This window comes from Phoca vitulina, unplaced genomic scaffold, assembly GCF_004348235.1.
Source record: "Phoca vitulina isolate PV1807 unplaced genomic scaffold, GSC_HSeal_1.0 scaffold85, whole genome shotgun sequence".
In the NCBI taxonomy this organism is placed as follows: Eukaryota; Metazoa; Chordata; class Mammalia; order Carnivora; family Phocidae; genus Phoca; species Phoca vitulina.
This window is the reverse complement of record NW_022589788.1, coordinates 2,430,937-2,458,730: the sequence shown is the minus strand read 5'-3', so window position 1 is coordinate 2,458,730 and position 27,794 is coordinate 2,430,937. Positions and strand designations below refer to the sequence as shown.

General features: G+C 67.2%; 2 protein-coding genes across 3 annotated transcripts in view; one reads left to right on the top strand and one right to left on the bottom strand.

The window, feature by feature from the left end:
* MFSD10 (major facilitator superfamily domain containing 10) overlaps nucleotides 1-27,794 on the top strand; it is a 631,579-nt gene that overhangs the window by 173,500 nt on the left and 430,285 nt on the right. The gene's annotated exons all lie outside the window — the stretch shown is intronic.
* DOK7 (docking protein 7) lies at nucleotides 7,795-26,968 on the bottom strand. Of its 2 annotated transcripts, XM_032395617.1 has the most exons (8): nucleotides 26,801-26,968; nucleotides 26,684-26,729; nucleotides 20,153-20,383; nucleotides 18,870-19,070; nucleotides 12,534-12,653; nucleotides 12,308-12,367; nucleotides 10,726-10,845; nucleotides 7,795-9,795 (listed from the first exon to the last, which is right to left on the bottom strand). In XM_032395617.1, exons 1-8 carry the CDS (start codon nucleotides 26,852-26,854, stop codon nucleotides 9,071-9,073), a joined length of 1,557 nt encoding a protein of 518 aa, XP_032251508.1. In that variant the 5' UTR covers nucleotides 26,855-26,968; the 3' UTR covers nucleotides 7,795-9,070. The 2 variants fall into 2 exon arrangements, with proteins under 2 accessions (XP_032251508.1, XP_032251509.1); XM_032395618.1 differs by lacking the exon at nucleotides 12,308-12,367.

Sequence of the window (27,794 nt, the reverse complement as noted above, 5' to 3'; positions counted from 1 at the left end):
GGAGAAAGGGCGGGAAGAAGGTGTCTGAGTAGGCTATGGTTGGAGACCCCAGGCAGGCAGATCAGAGCCCCATTTCCTCTATGAGACCAGGGTCAGAAGGCCCAACCCAATGCTTCCCTTTCATGACTAGGGAGGAATGTCAGGAAGCCCCCCCACCAACTCTGGAAACTCCCCAGTGACCCAGACACCCATCAGCCAGTGGAGCCATGACCATTCCCTCCTGCTCACTGAGTCATGAAAATGCCACAAAACTTCCCCAAGGCCACAGGCACCGCTGGGAGGAAACAGAAACCCCGCCCAGACCCACCAAGGTGGGGATAACCCAGCAGCTGAGCACCTGAGCGGTGACAAGACGACGGAGCCGTGTCCAGGGTCAAGCAAAGCCACAGCCCAAGAGAGAGAAAGCACCTCGTCCTTCAGGAAAATAATGTGCATGTTAAAAATAGAACATGAACGATTTTAAACTATTTACACGACCAACAGTAATGGGTCCTAAGAAGCAACGCAGTCAGGTAAACGTGTGTGGGGCCACACTAGCAGCCTGGTGGGTCTGAAGGGGGAACAGCCCCGCCGCCCCCAGGGCTCATGGGCGGCAGGGTCCCCAGGCACAGGGCAGTGGTGACCCAGGCGTGGGACAGCCGGAGGCGGCTGCAGGACGCTCGGCGGAGGTGGGACCTGGTCCGGCCTTGCTGCGGTTTGGGGCCCTGTGTTTCCCAAGGGCATGCCTGGCCTCAGCTGGGGGGCCACCACCTCCAGGGAAGGGGAGGGCGCTTTGCATCCCAGAGCCGTGGACATTGCTGTCCAGTCCCCCCAGGGCACCTGCAGTGACACGCTGCTCTGTCTCAGGGGACCAACTGCAAGCTGCCTGACGCCTGGACGCGTGGCTCCCCCCGACTTGCCGGAGGTCCCGCGTGACTCATGGAGGCCAAAGGAAGGGTCAGGTCTGGGCAGCAGTGACCAGTGGGGCGGGGAAGGCGTGGGGACCAGCCGTGGCCACCTTGCAGCCAGGGGGCCCCAGTCACGGGGCCCAGACCGCCCGGGATGCAGCAAAGCTGGCGGGCTCCCTGGTGCCCTCGGCCGCGGCCAGCAGAAGTGACTCCGGCTCAGTGAGCTGCCCCGTCGTGGCGGGGGGTGTCCTCACCGCAGGGCGCCCTTCCTCCTCCGCTCCAGCTCCGGCAGCCGCTCCTCCCGGCTCTGTGCGTGCTGGGCCCCCACCCTGTGGGCCGCCTCGGTGGCCGTGATGTCGATCTGTGCATAGCGGGAGGCGCCAGCCCCTGGAAGCAGCCCCGGGTGAGCTGGCCCGGCCGCCCCCACGCCCCCCGCCTCCAGGAAGCCCCGCGTGGCCCATGCCTCCCGCAGAGGCCTCGGCCTGGAAGAGGTGATGGGATCCAGGACCTGAGCTTGGGGGGGTTTGCTAAGCTGGGAGGAAGGTAGGGCCACACCCTCGGGACACAGCTTAGCAAGAGCATGGACTGGGGGGGACCCGGGAGGGGGAGGAAGCCCCCTCCCCTGCGGCGGCCTGAGGTGCCCGGGGAGGGGAAGGTCCCCACGTGGGGACCCACCTCGGATCCCTGCGCTGGCCCCCTGGAGCTCCAGGCCCATGTAGTGCAGCTGCGTTTTGGAGGAGGGGCTGACAGGGATGTTCACGTAGGGGGGCGCCTCACTGCACGGTCTCTCGGGCCCTGCGGCTCCTGCGGGGGCAACGACAGTGAGTCTCCGGGGGCAAAGAACTCTGCGCCCACGCCGTCTGGCATGCCTCCCACCCTGCGCCTGGCCAGGGCCTGGGAGCCCCCCGGGCCCTCGACTCCCCGGTTCCCCTGGCCAGCACCGCCCAGCCTGAGACCCACCCGCCCCCCCTCCCAGACCCAGCACCACCCTTCGCCGCCCTTCACCAGTGAGCTTCTAGAAAGGGTGTGCTCCTCTCCCCGATGCCGCGGGCTGATCACTGCTGAGCCGCCCCCGTGTATGCCCCCGTGGCCTGCGGTCAGGTGGCCACACCGCCCTCTCTTCAGCCCCTGCCCCCTGCCCTCAACCCCCTTGGCTGTCCTCCTGGGTCCCCGCCCACCCCCACCGCGGCTCCAGGCTTCAGGGACCCTCTCTGGACCAGTGAGTCTCCCCAGAAAACCCCTCCCCCGTGAGTGCAGGCCCGCACTTCCATCCACAGTGACACCTCCTCCAGGATGGCCCCAGGCACTTCGAGTCCTCCCCCATCCAAGAAATGCTCCCCTGCTCCTCCCCGATGTCCTAGCAGCAGATGTCACTCCGCACCCCCCTCGGTGTGGGGCGGGTGCAGCGACAGCCAGGGCACCAGAGGGCCTGGCCTGGGCCGGGCTCCGGGAGGATCCTTCTGGGGCTGCAAGGACGCACAGCCGACCCACCCTTCCCCACTGGCCCAGGAGCCCTGCACACCAGGCCTCAAGGAAGGACCAACCTGGCTGTTCTCCAGCAGACTCCCCCACACCCCTACCCTCAGGGACCCCTGGCCCACAGTCACACGGGGGGCAGCCGCTCTCTACTCCTCAGAATCAAGGGGGGTGGGGGCAGGCAGAGGGTTGAAGCCGCTCAGGACACCCTGTCTGAGCCGCCTGCTCACGGGTCGAGGGAGCCAGGCCCAGGGCTGGGGGCTTCAGCAGGCAGCCCGTCTCGCTCAGGGCCCCATCCCACCACACGGCACCTGCTGCCACAGGGCGCCTTCTGAAGGTCCACACTGCACGGGTGCCTTTCACCCTCGTGCCCTTTAGCTGCCCCAGCAAGGCCCAGGGTGGGGGGCACCGGACTGCCGGCTTGCTCCCAGTGGGGTGGAGGCCCCAGAGGCCCTGAGCTCGGCCAGGAACAGACCAAGGCCCACAGAGCCGACTGGGCCCGGCCGTGTAGGTGCCCCCACCTGATTCCATGAACCAAAGCAAGTCACAGGGTTCCTGCCCCTCCCAGCCTGGAGGCCCTAAGAGACACCCCCCTCCTTGCAATGCATGGTCCCTGCAGGACGGGACTCCCTCAGGATGCTACGCCCACTTACTGATAAGAATACGGAACACAGGTGCCCAAGGCCCTCCAGACCCCAGGGGAGGCCTGCACGTGGGGAGCGGGGGTCCGGGAGAATCAGAGCCAGGACTGGTCCCAGATGAGGACTCGCAGCGCCCCGCCCCGCCCCGCCCCTCCCGAGCCCCTGCTACAGAGGGAGGGAGGGAGGGAGGGGCCGGAGCATCGGACACATGCGTCCTCAAGGAGGGAAGGCAGCAGGCTTCTGCTGGACACAGGGGACCACCTTCCAGGTTTGGGGAAACAGGTCGTGTTGATTCCAAGGAGCATGGGGTGGGGGGCCCTCTGGACACTCAGCTTCCAAGCCAGGCTTAGGGCTCTGGGTGCCTGGGTGCACGGGGGCAGAGGCAGGTCATGCCGCAGGGCACGCTCTGACGGGCAGCTCGGAGAGCATCCTGCGAGCTTCTCAAGCCAACGATGGGCTGTTTTCAATCCCCAGAGGATCTCAGCTGCGAGGTGAGGGGCTCTGTAGACCGGCTGCATTTGTGGCCGCAGAATGTATCACAGGGCAGGGAGCCGCCTCCCAGCGGACGGGCAGCCCTGGCAGGGCCCGCTCCCCTCCCAGGCACGCCGTGTCCACGAGGGCCGTGCACACCCCTCCGTACCTCAGCAGTGTGGGACTCTCCTCAAGCGGTCTGGAGGGGGCCAGTGCAGACCCTCTCCCACGTAACCCGAGGTGACAGGCAGAGGCACCCACGGGAGACACCTAGACCAGTGAGGCCAGGGAAAATCAGGGCAGGCTGCCTGGAGAAGGAGGCGTGTGCCAAGGGATAGAGGACAAAATGGAATGGCCATCTTAGAAGCCGCCTCAAATCCCTTCCGGAACAGAGAAGAGGACGGATGAGCACGGCCCTGGCCTCTCCTGCCTGCCCGGGGGCTGCCGCCATCACCGGGGCTCAGGCCACACCATCTGGGGCCCAGGTCATCTCTGTCCTTGCCAAGCTCGGGCCCCACTTCCCCCAGCCCCTGGCCTCAGTGGAAAGGGTCTGTATCCTCCAGCAGGCATCCCCTCCCCACCCCTTGTCAGGGTTAAAGATGTCCACAGGGCCCCCGGGGAGACGGGTGGACAGCAGGAGGACGTGTCCAGGACCGTCTGGGAGTGGGTGTCGGGATAGCGTTGTCGGGGGTGGTCCTCAGGGCCCTATCCCGAGCCAGGGAACCCCAAAGCCAGCCGGTGTGGCCCTTTCCTGTGGACGCTGCTTGCCACCGGCCCTGCTTGCACCCTCCTGCCCCCAAAGGTCCGCTCCGGGTTGGCCTGCAGGGTCCGGCCCCAACAGGCATCATGCATCTCTGAAGAAGGATGGAGGATCTAAGCTCGTCAGGCCCCCCTGCCCAGAGGCTCCACCAAGAAGATAAGGCACAGAGCTGACCCCTGACCCCCAGCTACCCCCCCACCCTGCCCAAGGCCAACCTTCCCCAAACTTCAGCTTCCCCCAACCCTCCAGGCCTTCCCCTGGGTGACGGCCAGCTTCTGCCCAGCCTTCACCTTCTAACTGGGCCTTGGAGACCCCGAGTCTCCAGGGCGCCCTGACTCTACCCACTCCATCCACACACCCCTCTGGGCAAGCTGGCCGCACCCTGGCCTCAGCTCCCTGCCTGGACCCGCCCCACCCGGGCCAGGGCTCCTCACGGCTGCACACTGTCCCCCCCTCACTGCCCATGTCAGCCTCCGTCCAAGGCCTCCCGCTGTCCACCAGCGCCTGCCTCCCTGTCTGCTGCAGAGCTTCCGGCTGAGCCGTGGGCAGCCACCGCGCCCCCACTTCCCTTGTCCCGAGCTGGGGCCTACCTGAGTGCGTCATCAGCAGGCCAGGGGCTGGGGCAGCCGCTCCCTAGACCAAAGAGAACACGCGTCAGTCTGTCCATCCTGTGCCTGCTCCTCCCGCCCCAGCCTCACAGCCAGGACGCTGACCCAGGTGTGGCCAGGTCTCTGGGGGCCAGGCCACCCCCAGGGAATACCAGCCCAGACTCCTCATCTCCCAGGGGCCCCTTACCCACGTGTCCCAGGACTCCAGCTGGCCCACCAGCCCGGACCCCCACTCGCCCTCTTCTAGGGAGAGGGGTGGGCAACTCTGACCCCCAGGCTAAGTCTGGGCCTTCCTGTTGGGGCGGATACAATCCCACTGGCCCCTGGCCTCTATCCGCGGCTGCACGGTAGGGGGCGTGGCCCCCAGGTGCTCGGAGGCTGGAGCAGGTACCCCCGGGCACTGCCGGCCCACTCCCAGCAGCACCCGTGGAGTGGCCCACAGAGGCCACGGGGATGAGCCGGGTCCCCCGAACTGCAGAACGACCTCACTGTGGTGCCTGATTGCAAGTGCAGAGGGACCCGCAGGAGGGAGGGGCCTTGGTGGCCTCAGAGCTGAGGACAGGGTCTGACCAGGAGGGAGGGACAGTGGCCCATGGCCGGCACATTCATCGCCACCTGGGCCTCGACCTCCCAGAGCCCTCGAGGGACAGGCCCTTGCCAGGGCCCAGGGCGAGTGATGGGAGAGGATCCAGCACCCCCAGCGGTCTGGGGATCACAGGCCAGTGGCAGGGCCTCAGGGGGAGCTGGGAACTGGAATGGGGGTGCAGAAACCCCAACCTTGTTCCGGGGAACATAGCTGGATGCCAGACTCAAGACAGAGCACCCTGACCCTGGTCCTGGGCCAGGCTGAGCTGGTCTCACACGTCACCTTGTGTTAAGGAGCCCTTGTGCAGGCCTGGGACTTGGGCAGGGCGCGTCTGACCTCCAACCCTGCGACGGGAGGCCAGCTGCCGGCCAGGAGCCATGCATCAGCCGCTCACTGCCCACGCCGCCCCCATACCGCACCTGCTTCCAGGGGCCAGTCCTGAAGGCACAGCACCAAACCCAGCGCTGAGCGCGGGCGGGATGCAGATCTGCCCCTTCCCCTTGCAGGGGGCCAGGACCCCTGACCCCCAGGTCTGGGCCAGTGGGCTGCACACGCCCCGGAGAGACAAGGAGGAAGGACTCCTGGCACGGGTCTGCCCACTCTGGTTGTGCCCGGCCCCAGCAGGCAGGGCCCCTGAGCCCCAGACCCCATCCCCAGGGCCACCCTGGGGTGCAGGGACAGCTGAGGCACACTCACTGTGGAGGGCCCGGCCCTCCTCCTCCGGAGCCACGCCATCCCACAAGATGCCTTGGCCACCAACAGCCCCCAGAGGGCCACAGTGGTCAGTGACCACTCCCGTGGGCCCCTCCCTCCTCTGGCTGAGGACTTCATGCGACAGCCCAGCCCTGACCAGCCCAGCGCCGCGGCCACGCCTCCGGCCAAGACCCACACCTACCCGGGTGGCCCGCAGCCCGTCCCCCTGCCCCACCCCCAGACAGACTTTCCCTGACGTTCTCGCCATCAGCCTCGGTCGAGGAGAACGGAGTCCACGGCCAGGAGGCCCACCAGGGGCAGGGGCCAGCAGAACGCCCCGCCCTGGCCCTCCCTGGCTTCCCATGGCGGGGAGGGGGCAAACCAGTCGCTGGGGCCTCAGCGGGCTCTGGTCGCAGACGCCTGCCCCCCCCTCCCCGCTGTCTGGGGCCGGGGCCCGTGCAAGTGCAGCAGGACTGAGCCCAGACAGCGAGGGGCCCCGGCAGGAGCAGACACCACCCCCACCCCCCGCCTGTGGCGCTGGAGCTCACAGCCTTATTTCCTTTGCAGCCAGACTGGCCGGGGCACCTCGGGTCTAATGACGGCATCCCGTGAATAGACATCTACTGCCCACGTGCATCTACCACCTCATTAGACCCTCTCCGTGTGTCCGGGGAGGTAAGGACTATTGTCCCCATCTATGCAGGAGGAAACGGAGGCTCAGAGAGGTGTAGTAACTTGCCTGAGGCCACCCAGCTGGCGGGGCAGGTGCCGCTCAGCCCCCAAAGCCTGGCTTTCCTCACGCTGCAGGGCACAGGAACCCCACCCAGAGCTCCCAACTCTGGGGGCGCAGAGCTGGCCCCCCAGCAGGGTGGTGAGCAAGGGTGAAAATGGGAGTGACAGGGCAGGGCGTGGGCCCCCGGGATGTGCAGGAGACGTGAGCTGGGGTCCCTGGAGCTCTGCCACCCAAAGGGGGGAGATGGGAGGGGGTGGGGGCTCCAGGCTCAGAGCAGGACTCTCCCTGGCATCACTTGGACATGGGGAGCCACCTGCCTGCGCCCAAGCGACCACCGAGGACCTCCCCGTGGTCTCCAGTGAACGGGAACATGCCATACGTGTGCACACGCATCACTCAGACCACACATGTGCACACGTGTGCATTTGTCCACACAGCATGCACAGACACCACACCAACGTATGCGTGTGCACAATGCACACCCCTGTGCACGCACCACACGCACACACGTGTGCACACACTCAGACATGTGCACAAACACCGTGCACACACATGCGCGAGTGTATGCGGCATATGTACACACACATCACACCGTGCACAATGCACACACATGCAAACAGATGCACGCACGTGCACACATCACACGCAAACACACACATCGCACACATGCAAGTGCACGTGCACGCACACGTGCACACACTCAGGCCCCATGGGCTGTCAGGAGCTGCCGTTCCTTTTTCAGGCCTCCGGTGCGTTTGGGCTTAAGGCAGACCACACAGGCGAGGCCTCATGCTGGCCCCTGAGACCCACAGGCTGGGGGGCTGGGCCCCCAGATTCTGGAGACCGTCAAAGGCCCCCCGGGAGGGCCGGGGTGGGAGGCGGGGAGGCTGGTAAATGGAAAAGGACAAGACAATAAGAAAAGAACATTTTATTTCCAGTCTAAGAATGTATTACAAACAGTGTCAGATTTTAAAAATGTCAGAGAGCGACAAAGGTCTTTAGCCAACAGTAAAGGTACAAAGCAAAATCTTTACAGGTGAGCTGCTTGCCCCCCGGCCGGGGGCTGACTGCACACAGCGCAGGACGGCGCCAGTCTGCGTCCGGAACCGCACGGGCACGGGCCCCGCCTCTCGCGGGTGCACGGACTGCAGAACGAAGGTACAAAACCAGGCAAGGCAGCTGGACCCCATGCAGGCGAGCAGACCGCGGAGGGCGCCGGAAGCAGCTCTACCCCTGGGCGCCCACGGGCCGCCAAATGCAAATGCACGGGCCCTCGGAGCCCTGGCCTGCTCTGGTCCCGACCACTGGGCTCCGGCTCAGCCAGGAGGGTGGCAGGGGAGTGAGCTGCAGCCTCTGGAGCCTTCACAGGGGCCTCCTGGCAAGCTGACCCTGCTGGGCTGGCCAATCAAGGACATCACCGCCTTGCTCCCTGCTCCGGGGGGCGGGGGGCTGCCGCCGGGCCCTCCCTGCCCACCCCTCGCCCGGGAGCCTGCAGGTTCTGGAACAGGCTGGTGGGTGAGCCATGGAGGTCCGCGAGTCAGGAGACCCAGACCCCACAAGTCCCTGCACCTCCTGAGCCTCAGTTTCCTCCCCTGTAAGATGGGCCCCTGTGGTGCTGCTTCACAGAGGAGGTGTGGGGCGGACAGGTAAAGCTTGTCCTGCACGCCCCGTGCCACACGCCTGTCCCGGGAATCCGGGTCTGCAACTGCTGCAGAGGAAGCTGATTTTTGGCGGACGGCCTGACTGCACAATGGAGGGGATGGATCTGAGAGGTTAAGCACGGCGTCCACCAGGTAGGCAGTGGAACAGGAGGAGGCCGCGGCCAGCGAGGGGCCTCCCAGCCCTGATCACCCCAAGGGCCTGGCACGAGCCGGCTAGGACACAGCGCCCGCCTGTGCCCCCAGCACCTGATCCTCTCCCGGGCTTTGGGACCCTACGGGCCCCCAGCCTGCCCCACCCAGAGCTTCCCACTTTCCAGAACGCATTTCAGCGGCAGGCCGCTGGGCCTCTCCAAGTCCTGGGGGCCCTCCCTGCAGGCTCCGCTCCCCAGAGGGCAGGCTCTGGGGCTGTCACCCCTCCCTCCAGGCCCTCCCCACTGTGCCCACAGTCACTGGCTTCACCAACAGCCCAAAGGGCGCCCCGTCCCCTCCTGCCGGGAGGGACAGAACCCAGCTGCCCATCCCTCCCCCGCGCCAGCGGGCCTGGGCTGAGGCTCTCAGGGAGGGGGATTTACCTTGAGTCCTCCACAGACCGGACAGGTGGAAAAGAAAGCTGGAGGAGGCCCAGCGTGGGGGCTGCCTGCTTCCCAGCCCTCGCCAGGGGCCTCGCAGCCCGGAGCCTCCATCGCCTGTCCCCGCCGCCTCGCGCCCAGCCAGCCGGAGGGACACCCCGCGGACATCTGGCCACCCGAGTCCCCGGCCCCACCGTCGTCGGGGCCACCCTGCGCGGCCGGGGTCTGGTCCCTGGGGGCCTGGCGCAGGCTGCGCGGCGTGTCATAATGGTGCCGCAGGGCCGTGGGCACTTGGTACTCCGCTGTCCCCGGTGGGCAGGCGCACAGGCTGGGCTCGGGCACCCCGGCCGCCGGCGGCAGGCTGAGCAGGGAGCCAAACTCGTCCCCTGCGCGCCACACGTCCAGGCTGCTGCCGGCACAGGACGAGAAGCTGCCCGAGTAGGAGGAGTGGCTGCCCGTGGCGATGCCGCTGTCCGACGAGCCCTGGCGGCCGACCTCCTGCAGCTGCCGCGGCCGCAGCGGCTTGGGGAGCGGCCTCGAGGTGCCCGGCGCCGCCTCCCCGGAGGCCTGGGCAGCCGCCAGCCCCGGGCCCTCCTGCGACGTGCCGGCCGAGGACGAGGGCGGCTCCGGCCACGCGGTGAGCCGGCTGCCGGCGCTGACGTCCGAGTGGCTGGCCTCCGAGGACGAGCTGGACAGGCTGCGGTCATCCCCTGAGAGAGAGCGCGCGGTGGTCGGGGGTGTGGACGCTGTGCTGGGGGCTGGGGCGGGCTCACCGCTCTCTGGGCCCACCCCGCCCCCTCCCCAGGCGCCCCCGCCGCCTGGAGGCTGGTGCACGAGCCAGCTCACCCATTCAGGCCCCTCGTCCGGATACCAGTCCTCCACCCCTCCGGCCCCCTCTGGAATCCGCGCCCTCCCTCCCACCCCCTCGGCCACCCCACTCCGGGAACCAGCTGTGAGCCCCCATAAGGTCGCGGCTCAATGCAAATCGAGGCTCCCTGCTTCTAGGGGCAGGCCACAGTGCTCCCAGCACCCCCCATGGGGCTGGCGGCAGTCAGAGGACGGACAGGCCCCAAAGGGCAGCTCCCCACCCCCACCCCCACCCCCAGGCAGGCCCCTCGCAGGGCCGCAGCGCCTTCTGTCTGTTTTGCAGCAAACCGAGAGCGTGGGCTGCTGAGGAGGGGCCCTTTCGTCTGGGCACGAACGGTAAAGCTTGAGCACAAGAGGCCGCGGCCTTACCGAGGCCACATGGCTGCCGGGCAGCAGGAATTTGCACCAACTCTCCCAGCTCTCTCGGAGCACCGTGCCTCCAGTCAGGGCCGAGGCCAGCGCACCACATTTGTGGCATCATGCGTGAGGGAACAAATGAGTGAGCAGAGGAGGGATGAATGAATGAATGAATGAACAGAGGGAGAATGAATGAGTGAGCAGAAGGGGGAAGGAATGAATGAGTGAACAGAGGGGGATGAATGAATGAATGAATGAATGAGCAGAGGGGGGAATGAATGATGAGCAGAGGGGGGGAATGAATGAGTGAGCAGAAGGGGGAAGGAATGAATGAGTACAGGGGGAGGAATGAATGAGTGAGCAGAGGGGGGATGAATGAATGAATGAGGGAGCCCCGGGGAACAAACGCCGCCTACCTCTGCTGCCGGGCCGGACCGCGTGGGCGAGGAGGCTGAGCCGCTTCTCCAGCTCAAGGGCTTCCAGGGCCTCCTGGGCCACCCGCTCCTCCACGGTGGCAGGTCCCCCGGGGCTCGGGTCTGTGGCAGAGAAGAGAATCAGCAGAGACGCGGCCTCGGTCCCCGCCCCGGACCCTCACTGCAGGGGACCTGCTGCCCGGGACGCACCAGTGAGTCCCGCACCACCGGGGCCACGTGCATGCTGGGCGTGCCTCGAGGCCACGGCAGGGCCACGGGGGACCCCCGAGAGTCCTAGCTCCTCCCCACGCCTGCACCCCAGCCACGGGACACCAGTCTCAGGGCGCCTGCCCCCTCCAGGGCCCCCGGCCACCAGCCCACGTCCTGTGCCCCAGAGCCGGCAGGCGAGGCCCAGGTGGGGACGCGGGCATGTCCTCCTGACCACTTCCCGTCTGGCAGCGAAAGGGCAGAGAGACGCTGGTGCTGGACGGACTCCCTGAGCCCCTTGTCCACATCTGCAAAGTGGGGGTGCGGGGAGAGGGCACCCCGATCGTGGTGGGACCAAGACAGAACGCACCGGGTTGTGCTCGGGGCAGGGCGGACCTCGGAACTCTCCCCTCTCCCCTCCCACTGTCTGCCTCTCTGGGCCTCGGTGTCCACGTGGGTCCGACTGAGCAGGGGGTGAACACAACAGGACCCCAGAAGGGCTGCAGCATGAGGCTGCTGACCCAGGGGAGGCCACATCTCAGGAGAGCCGGACGAGCACAGGGCCTAGACGCAACACCAGCCAGGCCGTCCACACCCGCCCGTCCACACCCTGCCGTCTACACGGCCCCTGTGGCTGCAGGCAGGAGGGCGCCAGCAGAGGGCGCCACCACACCATCCCGCAGAGCCCAGACCGCGAAGGCTCTGGCCCCAGGAGCCACCTCCTCTGCCCCCAGCCCATCCAGCGCGGAGCCTGTGTGGGGTTGGAGTTGGGCCGAGGGACCGTGCCGGGAGAGGGGGGACCTGGCGGGTCGCTCACTTCTGTCCTCCCCAGGTGGCCCCGAATGACCCGCACTGGGGTGCGCATGCAAGGAGACCACGGACCACTTGCCGCCTGGCCACAGGCCTTTGTCTCTCCCACCTGGACAAGGTGACAAGCACCGCCTCGCTGGGCTGTGGGGGCACCAGCGATCCTGGGTACCACCCACCGGGGGCCTCGGTCAACAGAGGCCGCGGCGACGAGCACCAGCCTTCGTCCCTCCCGGGCCGTCCCCCAGGGGAGGGCAGCGCTTCCTCCAGTGGGAGAAAGGGGCCAGGGCCTCGGGGGTCCAGCCCTGCCCGCAGCCCCTCCGGCGTCCAGCTCCGTCCCGGCCCAGGGCTCTTGGAGAATGCGCCCCAGCCACGACCAGGGAAGGGGGGGCAAGGTGAGGTGAGCTCAGTGCAGCCTCACGCCCACCAGGCAAGCTCACAAGGCAGCTTCCAGCCCAAACGCAAACCCCAGCCCACAGTCCCAGCCACGAGGGGCAAGGCCCCCACCCCAGTCTGGCTCAGAAGATGTCCACAAGCCCCACACGGGCTCTATGGCCTCTTGGTGCCCCACCTGGTGCCCCACAGCATATGGGTCCCAACCGGAGGCCCCGTCCCCCGAGCGTCGCCAGGCCTGCGACCGGTGGAAGGAGGGCAGTGAGGGTGTGAGCTGTCCCCTCGGGAGCCGGGCAGCGTGACCCCTCCCTGCAGGCAGCCCGCACGGATGGCAGCCCACCCAACCCTGCTGACCGATCGGGCGGCCCCGGCCCCTCCCCACCGGGCCACCCTCCCACACGCACCTGGGAGAACCGGCCGCAGCCCGAAGGGCCCCTTGGTTGGGGAGATGCCCCGGACGATGCAGTCGAACAGGAAGCTGATCTGCTCTCCCTCGGCTGAGGACAGGAAGAAGACTCCGGCCCCTGCAGCGGGAGGACAGAGCCTGGTGTCGGAAGCACGGGTAGGGCGGGACCGCTGCAGGATGGGCCCCGGGGCCACCAGGATGCAGAACGCGGGGACCTGGAGCAAACCCATGAGACCACACACGCAGGGGCGGGGGGGTGGCGGGGAGTGTCCCCTGAGCACCCGGATGGGCTTCTGCCTGGCCCTGGTAAGCCCTGCTCCGTCCTTCAGGCCCACACCCCTCGTCCGGGCAGCTGGGGCACAGGCCTGGCCGTCCCGGGCCTGCACGCACTAGCCCAGCCCAGGCAACCGCGCTGGGTGTCAGGACGGCGCGGGGGGAGGGCGTCCCGCCCTGCTGGTCCTCGGTCTAACCCGTCGGCCCCACTGGCCAGGACGGGGCTCCTGGGGCACCTCAGGAGGACGCGGCCGCAGGAGGAGGCGGTGAGGGTGTCCTGGTTCTCGCGATGTCCAGGCTCATTGGAAGGGCAAGCGACAGGCCCGCCTAGAGCGGGGTTCACATGCCAGGAAGCAGCTGGGGGACCTCGACCTCAGTAGGTGCCCCTGACCCTGTCTCCTGACCCAGGGCTGCTCTGAGGGTGAGTGTCTGCGTGAGGTGGGCCTGCCCCACACACGAGGCGGCCGGCGCTGTGGTGGCCGGCGACACATCCTGCCCACTGCACGGGCCCCCCTCCTGGGTGCATTTTCAGGTGGGAAACGGGCCCACGGTGTGAGGGTGGAGGCTGAGGTCGTGCCCGCGGGGGCCCCCAGCCAGCAGAGGGCAGGCCGCGTGAGTCAGCACAGCCCAGCTGCGCCCCAGGCCCGGCCGCCCTCCCGCTGGGCCGGAGCCCCGCCAGGGTGAATGAAATCCCTCACCGCCCGCCCAGTGAATGGGGACACCAGGCCACGTGGGGCCGCACACTCGGCTGGCGTCACCACACAAGAATCTCTCCACACCCTGCCCTCTGCCCTTCGCCCAAAGAAAGGCCTGCTCGCTCTGAAGGCCAGGTCCCGGGGGCGCCCCCGCGGGTGGGCCGGGGTGGGAAAGGGAAGGCTTCCCAGTTAAACCTTGGCCGCCGGCCACGGTCATGGACGGTCTTCCCAGGATCCCAGGGGCTCGGGCCAGCCCCCACACGGGGAATGCCACCCCGGGATCGGGGGGCTGCAGCACCCTCCGGTCGGGAGCTCCATCCGTTCAAGGCCCCCCAAACTGGGTGACAGGCCCGCTTAGGGATGAGTGCACTGAGGCCCAGAGGGGGCCACGAGGGACTCCAGCCTGGCCGGTGGGCCACCTGCACACATCCGGGCACCGCAGGGCTTCCGGCCAGCCGAGGGCCCGGGAGCTGGAGGGCAGGCGAGGAGAAGGCCGGCCCACGGCGTCCCCGCCCCAGCGAGGGGCCGGCCTGCCAGCCCGCACAAAGGGCCGGGCCCCTAATCCTGAGCTTACAGACAACTGGCAGAGGCCGCAGCACAACCAGTCCCCCGACTATAAAAAACCACATTACGAAGTGAGGGGAGCCGTCGGCATTCCACCAGGCATCTGCTGAGCATCACGCTCCCCGAGATGCAGCCGGTGAGGCCTGGGAGCGCGGCTGCCACCCCCACACACGCCAGGGAGCTGACCGCAGAGGTTCCCTGGGGACGGCACATGGCTCCCAGGGCCCGGGCTGCCCGAGCCTCGAGGCAAGGCCTCTGGGACACAGCTCGCTGACCGCCGGCTGGCCTCTGCGGGCCCCCCTCCCTCCCCCAGGCTTTGGGGACCCTGGGAGCTCCCCCCACAGGAGGCGGCCACCCCCATCCCTCCACACCCCTCGGCCACCTGTAATCCACTTCACCTGCCGAGACTCCACTCACCTGACACCGCCATTCCTGACCCCTGAGCCCTGATCATTCACTCGGTGCTGCTTGGAGGGAGCCCCTCCTCTGGGTCACACCTGTGATCCTTTACTTGGCACGTGCCCTCATCTGCAGCTGTCCTGGCCTCCAGGCCCCGCGTCTCACAGACAGGGGCTCCTTCTGAGGCATTGGGGCCCCAGTGTCTCACCCAGGGGACCCCAGCACTCGGGGTGGTGGGAAGAAGGAAGTGGAGGCGAGTGGGCCTTCCCCAAGAAAGTGTTCCTGGAACCTCTGTTTGCTTGCCTGCTTGCAGGCCTGGAGGAGGTAGGGCCCGGCCCCCTCTGCCACGCGGTCACCCTCGAAGACAGCCGCTGCACCTCCTCCCATTCCAGGCCACGAAGCCCCAGCCCAGGCAGGTCCATGCCTGGGGCCATCCTGGGCCTCCCAGCCAGGCCACCCTCAACGCCACTCCCTGAGTGATCCGTCCGCCACATGGAGCAGATCCCTGACCCACAGAATCACAAGCAAGGAAACCGCCGCCAAGTCCTGGGGTGTTTCTTGCTCTGTGATCACTGACATGGGGAGACAGGGATAAGGAGGAGAGAGAGTGCTGAGCGGGAAGCCAGCGGCTTGCCCGAGCTGATGGCCACCTTTCGCTCTGGGCAGACCCTGTGGGTTCTCGGGGGCCGAAGGCAAACCTTACGGGCTTTACAAATGCAGTTAGTCCCTAGGACAATATCTGAATGCAAAGACAGTCGCACCCCACGGAAAGAGTCCCCAGCCCCGAGAAAAACACTCTTCCATCCAAACGTGTGCCCAGTTCCATGGGCGGATTCCTGTCGGAAGTTAGTCCAGAAAACCTCCAGTGTCCTGAGCTCTGCGTGGGCTCAGTGTCCTGGCTCCAGGGAGACCAGAAGCACACGGTGAGGTCCTGTTTGGTAGAGAGTGCCTGAAAGCGTCTGGAGGACTTCCGTGCGGAGAAGGTTCTAGAAAGCTCTGCCTAGGCAGCACCAACCTGCCTGGTGTTAGACTTTCACTCAGAAGACCAGGACCCCTGGGGTCTCACTTTGCACAGGGCTCCCTAACAGAGGTAAACATCTACTCATTCAAATTTCGTTTCTTTCTCTCTGTCCTTATATTGAGAGACAGGACCGAAGTTCAATGAAACACGTTCATTCGAAATCAAGTTTTAAGTTTCCCCCAGTAGTCTCACCCCCCAGGAAGACTGATTGAAAACAAAACAACAGAACGCAACAGGTGTTGGCGGGAACCTGGGGAAACTGGAACCCGGTGCGCTGTGGAGGGGTCGCCATGGAAAACAGCGTGGAGGGTCCTCCGAACATCACACGCAGACCCAACAACCCTGGTCATACCCACCCCGACGTCTCCCCCAAACCCATCAGAGCCCTGAGCCCTCTGCCTCGCCCCCCCAGGGCCTGACCCCACCTCCACACCCTCCTGACACTCAGGGTGGGCTAAGGGGACCGGGGACCGTTTCCTGCTCTCTGGAGAGTTGTCTGTGGCCAAGGGGGTGTGGTTCTGGGGGAGCACAGGGACCGGGCCAGGGGAGGGAGGGGATGCTAATTCCTTATACTCCAGACCTGCCAGGCCCTTCCGATGATTCCAACCCAGCTCTCTGCCCTCCAGATTAAACACGCCCAGGGCCACAGGCCCATCAGGACCCAAATTCTAAAATCTTCACAGTCAAGGTGACCCATGTCACGGGCTGAATGGTGGTCCCCAAAGGATAGGTCACACCCCAAACCTGGGACTGTGACCTTACTTGAAACAATGGTCTTTAATCAAGTGAGATGAGATGTGATCCCAGGTTATCGGCTGACCCTAAATCCCACGACTGGTGTCCCACAGAGAAGACATGGGGAGATGGCCGTGTGACAACAGAGGAGAGACTGGAGCGGGCGGCCACAAGGCCAGGGCCGCCGGGGGCCACCAGGGCTCAGAAGAGACAGGAAGGCGCCTCCCTGGAGCCTCCGGAGGGAGCACAGCCCTGCCCACACCTTGACTTTGGACACAACTGTGAAGGAATCCGTTTTTCTTGTTCTAAGGCCCCAGTTTGGGGTCACTGGCTACAGCAGCCCCAAGACCCTGACGTCCCTGCCAGGATGCCCAGGTCCTGAGTGGCAGCGGTCTGACCACACGTGCGGGGCGCAGTGGTCCCCATGACGGCCTATAGCCCAGCGAATGCGGGCACAGCCCTGGCAAACTTGTCCCCGAAGAACGGAGCCCAGCGGGACCGACCCCCCCCCCCCAGGGTTCTTCCATGGTGGCTGAACGGGCTGGCTTGGTCAGCGGCCCCCTGAGAGCTTGGAGCAGCAGGGGAGACCGAATCCCGGGTCAGCGTCCCGCCGCGGGGCCCGGCTTGCCCGGGAGCAGCCACAGGACGGCCCCACCGGGGCTCCCTCTGGGCTCCCGGCAGCTCCGGGACGTCACAGCTGCCCACCGTCGTTCACAGGCGGGGCCCACCCACGCCCAGTCGGGATTTTAAACTGGACGCCCTGTTACATTATGTCCGGCAAATATGAGGGTCTCCGAGGAAACAGGTCCTCTGCCTCTCCCTCGGGGCACATGTCGCCACCACCCCCAGGTGGTCTGCACCCCGTTCTCCCTCTTCCAGGGCCCCCACGTGGAGGGGATCTGGTGGGGGGAGGGCTGCCCCGGACCCAGTGCATGTGGCCCAGCTCCGACCACCCACACGGCCGTGTACCCTGCCCCTCCACTGCTCTGGACCCCAGTGCTGCCCCCTCGAATGTGCCAGAACTCGGGGCCCTGAGGGCACATCCAGCAGGGGGGCCTCCGGCTGGCGTCTCACATCCCCCCCAACGCCAGCCCAGAGCAGGTGCCCGGGCAGCTGTGGTCAGACTCCCACTCAAAAACCCCGGGGCCTGGCTCGCCCACCCCACAGCTCGGGGGCCACCGCCCACACTGCCCCACCCCGTAAACCCACTGACCCTCGCTACCCCACCCCCGTGGCCCGCCTTGGCATCTCCAAACACTTCCCCTCCCCCAAGCCCAGGATGCAGCCCGTTAAAAAATTCAGAGGTCTCGCTGCCTTGAGCAGGAACCTCACCTGCTTGTCTATCTCTTTGCATCTTTGTAGATCAGGACGTACGTCCTTGGATGCAGGGCCCCGCGGGCTGGCCCACAGGGCTGGCATGTGGCCCCAGGCGGCCTCTCCCACCCTGCCCACCCTTTGCAGAAGGAGGGGCCCAGGCGGCCAGCATGAACACGTCCTCCAGCACAGTCCCTGTGCCAGGGAGATCCGGGCAGGACCAAGGTCCCAGAGCCCCGTGGACCCCACCCAAACCTGGCTGTACGGAGTGTGGGCCAGACCCTGCGATAGGCCCCTTGCCGGGACGCGGGCGGGGGGAGAGGGAAGTACTGTCGGTCAGGGGATTAGCGCCCCTATATGGAAGGGGCACAGGTGGGGAGAGGCTGCCAGCCACTCAGAGCCTCCAGGCCCCCCTACCCACAAGAGAGGGGGCCATGATCCCCGTCTGGCAGGGGTCCCAGGCTGAACTGAGATGGGGGTGCACAGCTCCCACCCAGACTCCACTCTCCAGCCCAGAACACCGGCTGAGGTCGTCCCGGCCACGGGACAGGTCACTAGGAGGCCACCCTGGACAGCCAGCACAGGTGGGCCTGTGCTCCTCGGGAGAGAGCAGAGAAGGGGGCTCGTGCCCCCGAAGCCGCTGCAGGCCCAGACGTGCGCACACGCCCATGCGTGGAGAGCAGTCCGCAGGAGTGTCGGCCCATCCCCGTCCGCACAGCGGGCGAGCTCTCGGCTCCAGGAGGACCAGGCTGTGCCCCTCCCGCCCCACTCCCGGCCCGCGCTCAGCTCGCTGGCACACTTCGCCACCGCACTCCCCCCACCCGGGGGGGCCTGGCACTCATCTGCACCTCAGGGCACCTCTCCGCCTGCCCCGCCTCCAGCTGTGGGGACTCAAGGACCACGGGAGCTGGTGTGGCCACGAGGAATCCTTGGTCCACAAATGTGTTCTCGGCACATCCTCGATAAACATGCTCATTCTTTCCCCTTTTTCTCTTTTTCATTGAGTTGGAACATGAATGCCCTGGGGCTCTGTGACTTCAAACACAGGGCCACACGTTGTAACGGGCAGGCCTCGCTCCGGGGTGCTGGGCGCCCCGTGAGTGGGCTGCATGCCCCTCCTCCCACCCTCAGCGGCCTGGGCCGGACAGAGGCAGCGGGGGTCTGGCCTCTGCTGAGCGCCAGGTTTGGAGACACATACCCCTCGCCTGCCACGTCCCCCAGATGCCAGCAAGGCGAGCGCACAGTGGGGTGGGCGGCTCCAAGCCATGGGTTTCGGGGAGAGCGAGCGCTGGAGTGGCCTGTGGCCTGGGGCTCCCAGGCCCCGCATACTTACAGTACCCACACCTGGTCCCTCCTTCAAAGATGAATCCGTTGGGGACGGCCCCATAGCGCCGGAGGTCGGACAGCTTCCACTGCCCCATGACAGCCGGGGGGACGTCCCTGGCCACCACAAGGATGTCATTGCAGAGGTGAAGGGTGGCGGGGCCGCTCTCCAGCTTGGTGCCTGGCGCCACCGTCACGTGGAACCTGTGCACTGGGGGCAGGGGAGGGGCGAGGGCATCACCGCGAGCAGAGGCCCCGGGGAGGGGGCAGCTCCCGGGTGTCAGCACCAGATGCAGGGCTGGCCCCCCACCCCGGCCTGGCTGGCACCCTCCAGCCCCCAGGGCCCGCACTCCCCGCTCCCAGGCACCAGACCCTACCTTGGTTCAGAGGCAGGCGAGCGCCCAGAGGGGCCGCCCTGGTCACCTTCCCTGTCCTAACCCTCAGCGAGCCCCTGGGAAGCCCCCAGCTCGGGACCAAACACACAGCGGCCGAGGCCAGTGATGCTGTGATGATTTTTTCAAACAAATAAAAATTAGTGCAAAAGTCCGTGATGAATGAAGTATCAAATGGTTAAATAAAGACAAGGCTCATCAGGGTTGCTGGGGGGTGGTCAGGAAAGAAGGGGAAGGCAGGGCAGGCTCAGGGCAGGCCAAATTTTGGTATTCGGCTCGTCACAGGCTTTGTGCATTGATCCTGAGGGTTTTAAAGACTGTTACAGTGTCACTGATCTTGACGGCTGTGTTTCTGGGCGTCTGGCGTGAGGCCCTCCTCCTCCCCGAGCTCACCGGGGGCCCCCACCTCTGCACCCCGCCCGGCCACCCCGCAGAGCTGCACTGGCCCCCCTGGCCTCCCTGGCTCAGGCACAGAAGCCACCACACCCCTGGGGGACGCTGCAGTGGGACGGGGTCTCTGCGGCCTCGCTGCCCCTGGAACCCTGGCTCTGGGCCCAAGTGGACAGGGTGCGGAGCAAAAGGCAGCACTTAGGAAGGTCACTCTGCTCAACAGAGCCCCCTCGGGGTAAGGACCCTGGTTCTAACTAACAGGATCGAGTCAGGGAGCTGGGGGGGCCCCGCGGCCCCAGCTGCTCCCCGAGCCCCCTCACAGGGCCCGAGCGCCTCTGGGCAGCACCGCGTCCTCCCAGACCGCGAGCCCGAAGCACAGAGCCGGGCGGCGGAGGCGCTCGGCAAACACCTGTGCATCGTGCCCTGGGGTCACGGCACGGCTCCGGCAGCCTGTGGGTGAGGGTCCCACGGGACACTTAGGGACGAGGTCTGTCGCCCCGGCCCCACTCACCCTCGCCGAGCGCATAGCGGATCCGGGCGTCCCAGGCGCACATGGCCTCGCGGCTCTCGAAGCCCAGCATGACGGCCTGGGACAGGCAGATGATGGCCAGCGTGTGGGCCAGGCCCTCGTAGGGCAGGCCGGGCTCCAGGCCACAGATGTCCTCCAGCGTCAGGCTGCTGCGCTCCCGGAGGCCCTTGGCTCGCTCCGCCTTGTCCTTGTAGGCCAGCATCAGCAGGCAGTCTGCGGGGACGCCGGGCAAGACACGCGGTACAGGCCGTCAGCGGCCCCCCTGCACCCCTGCAGCGGCCGCGGCACGCCCGGAGAGCCCCGGGCTTGAGGCGTGACCCCCAGCAAGCCACCCCAGCTCTGGGCAACGTCTCCTCGTGCAAACGGCACCTCCCACCCCGCCCGGCGCACGGGCCCCACGGACACTCCACAGCCGAGCCTGCCCACCTGGCCCTGGCCCCGTGCCCCACCCCTGCATCCACCCTGCCCCAGCCCTGGGGCCCCCGCGGGCCACCCTCAAGGGCTGCAGGGCCTCCAGGAGCCGTGGCAGGGGGCCGAGGGGACGGGCAGAGAGCCAGCGGCGGCGGCGAGCCCCCTTCCTGCCGCACGCAGACCCGCCGGGCCTCCTGGGTCTCTCGTTCTCCAGGGTGTGGACTCTAGCCCTAGCGGGGAGCCACTGGGCCTTAGGTCCCACCACCGGCCCCCACGCCGGCCCACCCCCAAGACCGGCAGGCCTGCCCTTCCCCCACAGCAGGTGACACGCCTCTGTCCTGGAGTTCCCGACTCTCCTCAACATCACAGTCGCTGTCCCCGTCATCCCGATGGTATCCCAACGGGACAACAAGCCAGAGCCTAAGACGGCCCTTACCCCGGGCACACCACGGTCGAGCAGACGGCACCTGTCCCTCCTACAAGCCTGCCTCACCGTCCCCCCACCTGCCCAGGCCCTCCCATCTCCTATCTCCTTAGCGTCTGAAATGCTTTTATCAGAAAAAAGCAAAGATGTTCCCATTTTGAGGGGGAAAAGCCCAGAGCCCACAGAAACCCACACGCTCCCCTGAGGCTCCCCGGGTGTTTGCTCCCAAGAGCGGCCCGGGCAGAGGCGACCACCACTGCCACCCCTCTCCCTCCGGCAGGCTCCGGGATCCCCCACAGCGGGTTTTCTGTGCAGAAGTCTGTGCCTTGTCTAGCTGCCGTCCCCACCCCCACCAACCTGCTCACGCACAGGGAGGGCGTGGAACCATCGGTCAAATGGAAGACCATCCCTTGAGGCGTGGCCTGACCTGCACGGCAGAGTGACTGTCACCTCCTTTGTTCTAGGAGTTACGCTCCCAGGAATAGAGCCACAAGCAGGCTCAACACAGCTTTCCGTAAAGAGCCAGGCAGGAACTGTTTTTGGCTTCACGGGCCATGCAGTGTCTGCCACAAAGACCTAACTCTGAAGGCAGCCAGCGTAACCCGTGAGTGAACGGCTCTGCTCCAATAAAACTTTATTACACAAACAAGCAGAGGGCCAGATTTGGCTCGGGGTGGTGCTTTGCCGAGTCCTGGTCTGGAGTGGAGTTCCCCACCTCCCTGAAGCCTCCTGCAGCCGGGCAGGTGCTCCCACCTCAGACGTGCCCACGCGCAAGGCTGGTCTGGGGGCCTGCACGTGCTGAGAGCCGGCGGTCGTCCCTGAGGCCCTCCTCCCGCGCCTGTTCCGTCGTTTTGGATTCTGCCTACGTCTGAGATGCAGCCCACATCCCACTCCGTAAGGAGAGGAGAATGCGTGAACACCCTCGCCCATCTGCAGCGGGCCGAACGGGCCCAGAGGATCTGTCCACGTCCTGACCCAGACCTGCAAGCACGACCTCATTTGGAGAAAGGGTTTCTGCAGATGTCGTCAGGTTAAGGATCTCACAGAGAGGTCATTGCGGATGATCCGCGTGAGCCCCAGCCTGATGGCGCTGGTCCTACGGGAGACAGCGGGCAACGCACGGAGCAGGAGGCCACGTGAGGCCAGCCCCAGAGTGTGGCGGCGCCTGGAGCCTCCAGGAGCTGGAAGAGGCCCTGCAGACACCCTGAGGTTGGACGTCCCGCCGCTGGGACGGGAGAGGGCAGATCTCTGCAGGCCCAGGAGACTAGCGCGTCCTCCAAGTCACTGCTCACGTTCCTAGATGTGAACCAAACAGGCTGAGGGACGCGGCTATGACGCGCTCCCACCTTCTGCCCGGGGGGAGCTGACCCAGGTCACCGCCTGGTTTCGGCTGGGGCAGGTGGCATCCACCCCATGCTCAGTGCCCCCAGCACGGGTGGGAAAGAGGTGGTGGGGAGGGGGCCAGGTTGGGCGCAGCAAGTGTGGGGCCCTCTCCCCTCCACGTCACCTGCGGCAGTAAATGGATCCTATTTTTGAAACCCCTCCCCAGGAGTGCTATTTACTAACACAGGCATCGGAAGAATGGCAGTTTTCAGGTCAGGGGCCCGAGACAGAGCAGGGTCAGCCCAGGAGAGATGGCACCAGCCCCTCCCGGGCCACAGCTCCCCTGCAGACACATGGGGCCAGCACGCCGGGGCCCGCCCCAGCAGGACAGCTCCGCCGGGCACCCTACGGCTTCACCCCTCCCGGGGAGCCCAGCAAGACTGGTCACTTGGTGAGGTCTCCCGGTCACCAGGCCCCCCACTCAAATGGCCTCTGTCGGGCTCCTGTCCCTGTGGCCGTGTGGACCCCGCTCACAGCCGGAGGGCTGAAGGGGGTGGCCAGGCTGCACCGCGGCTCCAGGGGCCGGACACGGGGCCGTCCACAGGGACCGGGGAGGGAGGGGCTCATGGGGGCAATGAGGCAAACCAAGGCAGCGGGGACGGACAGGTGCACACACAGGCAGACACACGGACACACACGCGCTCACCAACAAACACACTCCCACACGTAAGCACACACACATGCACACCCCGCCTCGCTGCCGTGGCCGAGGGCACAGGTGCCACAGTGGGAGACCGGCTGACCCCGTCCCAAGCCTGCGTCCACAACCGCCGACCCACGCTTAGCCCGCTTCCTGTCTGACGAATGGACACCACCCGCCCGCCCAGGCCCCGTGCTAACACAGCCCTGGCGCCCCGCAAATGCCACCCTGCGGGCAAGCACAGAGCGGCCCAGCAGCGGCCTCGCCCCGAGCCCCGAGCCCACCCTGCCCTCCAGCGGCTGTGCCCTGCAGTGAGCGAGGGCAGGTCCGGGAAGGGGCAAATGCCCCGCATGAGGTCCCGCTCCCTGAAAGACCCCCTGCTGGGATCCCTCAGAGCCCACCCAAGCCTCCCGTTCTGAAGCCCTGGGCCTGGGTCACTGTGCTCCTGAGCGGGCAGGGGACCCAGGGCACAGAGCCCAGGCCCCCCGCAGAGCTGACACCAGGAGGGGGGATGGTCAAAGGGATGACAGCGGCTGCGGGGGGCCTGGGTGCCGAGCCGAGACCCTCACAGAGGGCACAACAAAGGCGACTCCCAAGGGACGCCAGAAGGCAGGGCGGCGGGCCCGGCAGGGATCAGTGCTGTGCTGGAGGGGACACCAGAGCAAAGGCCCAGAGGCAGAAACCCAAAGGGCCTGCAGGCGGGGGAGGGAGGGGAGAGCGGCGCAAGGTGCCGGGTCGGGGGCCTGCTGAGCCTGGGGCAGAGGCTGCTCGGGCAAGAGGTGCCCTTGGCCTGGGCTGGGCCAGGCCCTGCAGTAACCATGGCGACAGCCCAGGGGGGCCTTCCCCGCAGGGCAGATGTGGACACTGGACTGGGGGGGCAGGGGCGCCCGGGGAGGGGGCTGCGGGGGCGGGGCTTGGGCCGGTCCCTCCCGGACACGTGAGCTGCAGAGGCCCATCGGACACCACGCGCAGGCGTCTGCAGATGTAAAAATAACTGCGGGGTCATGAGCCCTCAGAGGTGCTAGCAGCCAGGGGCTGAGAGCCTGGGGGAGGGCGGGCCGGGCAGAGTCCGGAGGAGAGGCCGCGGCAGGACGGCAGGGAGGTCCACACCCCCACGGACGCAGCAGGAGGAGCGGCTGCTGGAGGCAGTCCTCCGACATGACCTCGACGATGCGCCTTCAGCTGAGCCGCTAGGGCCCGAGGGGACCCTGCTGAGGGGGCGGCAGCCCGGGGGCAGCCCGCAGCAGCTGGGGTGGGGGCTGCTCACCAGGCCGCAGCTGCAGGGCCCAGCCCCACTCAGGGTCCACCTGGGGAAGGAGGCCCGTGCAGTGTCCCGGGGGCGTGCAGGGCTGTGCGGCTCCCGAGGACAGGCCACCCCGAGAGCACGGGCGTCAGTGGGGGCACACAGGCCATGGGCTGGACCACCCGTCCCCCCTCAGCAGGTCCCACGGCGGGAGCCCAACCAGGACGGGTGCAGACCACACAGTGCGTGCGGCGACGCCGAGATCTGCGCCTGGGTGCTCCGACGCCCAGCCCTGAGCCCTGGGCCTGTGGGGAGCCCAGGCCCCTTCTTCGAGGTCTCCACGGGGACAGGAAGCCCGGCCACCACCCACACTCTGTCCTCGCGCTGCCTGCCCAGCCTGGGACTGAGACGTCACACCCATTCCCGCGGGACACAGACCCTCCCCACCACCACCCCCTGGTACCTGGCCCTTTGGAATACGCCCACCTTAGAGACGCTGCCAACCGCGTGGGGCACACGCCAAGGCCCCGCTCCCGGGTGAGTGTGCACAGCCCCAGGTGTTGCTGAAAGCAGCTGGGCTCACAGCCCCCACCAGGCTGCCTGTGAGTAGTGATGCGGGGTCCTTGCCCCCCAGGACTGGGGGCAGGGGTGGGGGGAGACTCTGGGTCCAGGGACAAGAGGTGGTAGGTGCAGGGCTCAGAGGGGCAGGAGCCTGCCTTGCCTTGCCCTTCGTCCCCTCCACCGTCCAGGCTCTCATGCGAGGCCCTGCCTGGAGTGTCCCCCCTCTATTCTCCAACAAGCCCCTCAAACCCAGTTCCAGTTCCTGCGCCAGAGGCTGCCCTCCCCAGGCTCCTGCCGTGCTCTCCACACCGGGCCTACCTTTTCTACACACACGGGAAAGCCCAGGAAAGGCTTCATGACCACCGGCCTACAGACCCAGATTCTGGATGCGGGGGACCCCTGCAAACTCCCTGCAGTGCAGAAAGGCCCTCCCTCCAAAGGCAGGTGCTCTCCGGGTCCAGCAGGGAGCTCACCTCTCAGGTAGCTCTCTCTGATACTGAGATAAAATCCACCCCCCGGGGCTGCAGGAGGGACAAAGACCACCTTAGGGGCTGCTCTTCAGGCGGGACATCTGGGCCAAGAGACTCCTTGGAGGCCCACACGGGCCCCGGCTCACCACTGTCCACCAAGCAACACCCCAACCTGCAGCCAGGCCCTGCCTCCAGCCACAGCTGGCCACGGCCTCCTCAGTGTTACCGGGGGCCTCCGCCCTGCCCTCGGCCTGGCCGGTGCCTCGGCATCCCCGCCTTCCAGGGGCCGCTCAGTCTCCCCAGCCCCGACACCTTGTCGGCCAGGCCTTCCCCTGGACAAGGACCCCCAGGGCATGAGGCGCAGGGTCTGGGCATGGAGAACGCACTGGCTGAGTGAGCAGTCCAGGGAGCCCGGGCCCCCTTGGAGACCTGGGCACGAAGCGTGTCCATGACCAAAGGTAGGCCCTCGGATGGCGACTGTGAGCAGGCTCGGCTCAGGGAACGAGGGGACCCGGGAGAGGGAGCAGGGAGGGCGCCCCCCACCCAACCCTTCCCGGGAAATGACAGACACCCCAGGCGCCCCGGAAGACATTCTGGCAGCCCCACACGTGTGAGGCAATATGCACTCACACCCCGAGCACCCCACACAGACCCCGGGGTGCCTGGGCCTGCGCCAGGACACCTGTCTCCCCAAACAGCTGCAGGCCCGCAGCTCCAAGCCTCCCAAATGCTTGAGAACGGCTCACTGAGGCCAAATGCCCAAGTCGGGGCTCGCAGCCGGCCTCCTCCCACGTGGGGGGTGCTGGCCCAGGTGAGGGGGGCTGGGTAGTGCCAGTCACTCCCCCCCACCCCCAACGCAACCCCGGCTTGTCTCTTCTCAGACACAGAAGCACCACTGTTCCTACCTGGCCGCCTGGCCTCTGCCACCTCCCCGCCCCCCCGGAAGGTGGGAGGGCCACCCGGGTCAGCGCTGCCTGGAGGGTCCCATCCGGATTCGGATTCAGGGGCACCACTCAATCCCCCCAGGTGCACAAGGGCGGCCCCTCCCCAGGGTGCTCCTGCCGCCTGTTGGGGGAGGGGGAGAGCACTCCTGCCCTCGAGCTTCTGGCCCCTCCAGCCCGCCGCCCACCCCCCGCCCGCCCCTCCGGCCTCAGTCGGCCTTCCGGGGAAGGTGGGGGTACGGGAGGGTCCCGGCGTCAGGTCGGGGGCGCCCGGGGCTCCCGGCAGGAGCAGGCCGAGGCGGCGCTCTCGGCTCTCCGGTTACCGCCCGGCCGACGCCGCCGGCTATTTCGGGCGAGCTGGCCGCGCTCCGGGCGGGCCGGGCTCCGGAGGCCGGGGCGCCCGCCGCCCGCCGCCCGCCCCGCGCCCCGGGCCCGCTCACCTGCCACCGGCGACGGCTTGCGCAGCACCAGCCACCTAGTCTTCCACTGCGGGGACAGAGGGAGCGTAAGCGGCCGCCGCGCCCCGCGCCCGCCCCGCGCCCGCCGCGCGCCCCGACCTTCTTGCCGTCCCGCAGCTTGACCTGGCCCTCCACCAGCGCCGCCTCGGTCATCTTCTGTCATGGTTCCCGCGGCGCCCGCCGCGCCTCTGCCCGCCGCCCCGCGGCCGCGCAGCCCAGGGTCACTTTCAAAATAGCTCGGGGAGGGCGCTGCGCCGCGGCCAGCGGGGGGCGGGCCGGCGGGGGCGGGGCGCGGGCGGGGCACCTGGGGCCACCTGGGGCTGGGACGCGGCGCCCCGGGCCCAGCGGGGCGGGGGCTTCTCATCCCAAAGTGAGGGAAACAACCTGACCCCACGGAGCCGCGTTCAGTGTGTCTTCAACCTGGCTTCACCCTCGGGCACCTGCCCGTCCCACCACCCCAGGGCCGTCCCAGAAACCCTGACAACCCCCTGACCCCGGAGGACCCTGGCCAGGACGCGGCCTCACCCCCCAGCCCTCCAGCCCCCTCCTCGCAGGGTAGTGGAGAGGGAGTCCATTCATGCCCCCTGGCAGCACGGACCCCAGTGCAGGTTGCTGTGGGGTGGTGGGCGGGACCAGGACCCCCCCCTGCATGCACCACAGGGCCCCAGGTCTGTGTGTCTGGTCTCCCCGACTCGGCTAAGAGCCATCCCCCCGTGAGGTGCTGTGCTGGGAGGCTGCTGTTTGAAAGGCGCACCGGGAGCCCCCTTCACACAGGAGGTGGGGGCTCTGAGCTTCTGGATTTTTCCTCCCCCACCCTGTAGATCGAGTCCAGCTGCCCCTGGTTCTTCCAGAGCCCAGGTGGTTTGGGGGACAGGTGTACCCTTGGACATCTGCCCCCATTTCCAAGATGGCTTCCAACGCCCATACCTTCAGGAGCGTCCAACAAGGTAAGGGGGCGGAAGCAGAGCTGGGGCGCAGTACCCCAGAAACGCAGTGTGCCCTACTCAACGTTCCCAACCCCGACGGGCTCACGGCCGGGCAGGGACGAGAGGGAAGGAGTAAACACTGTTCTAGTAACTCAGCACCTGCGCAG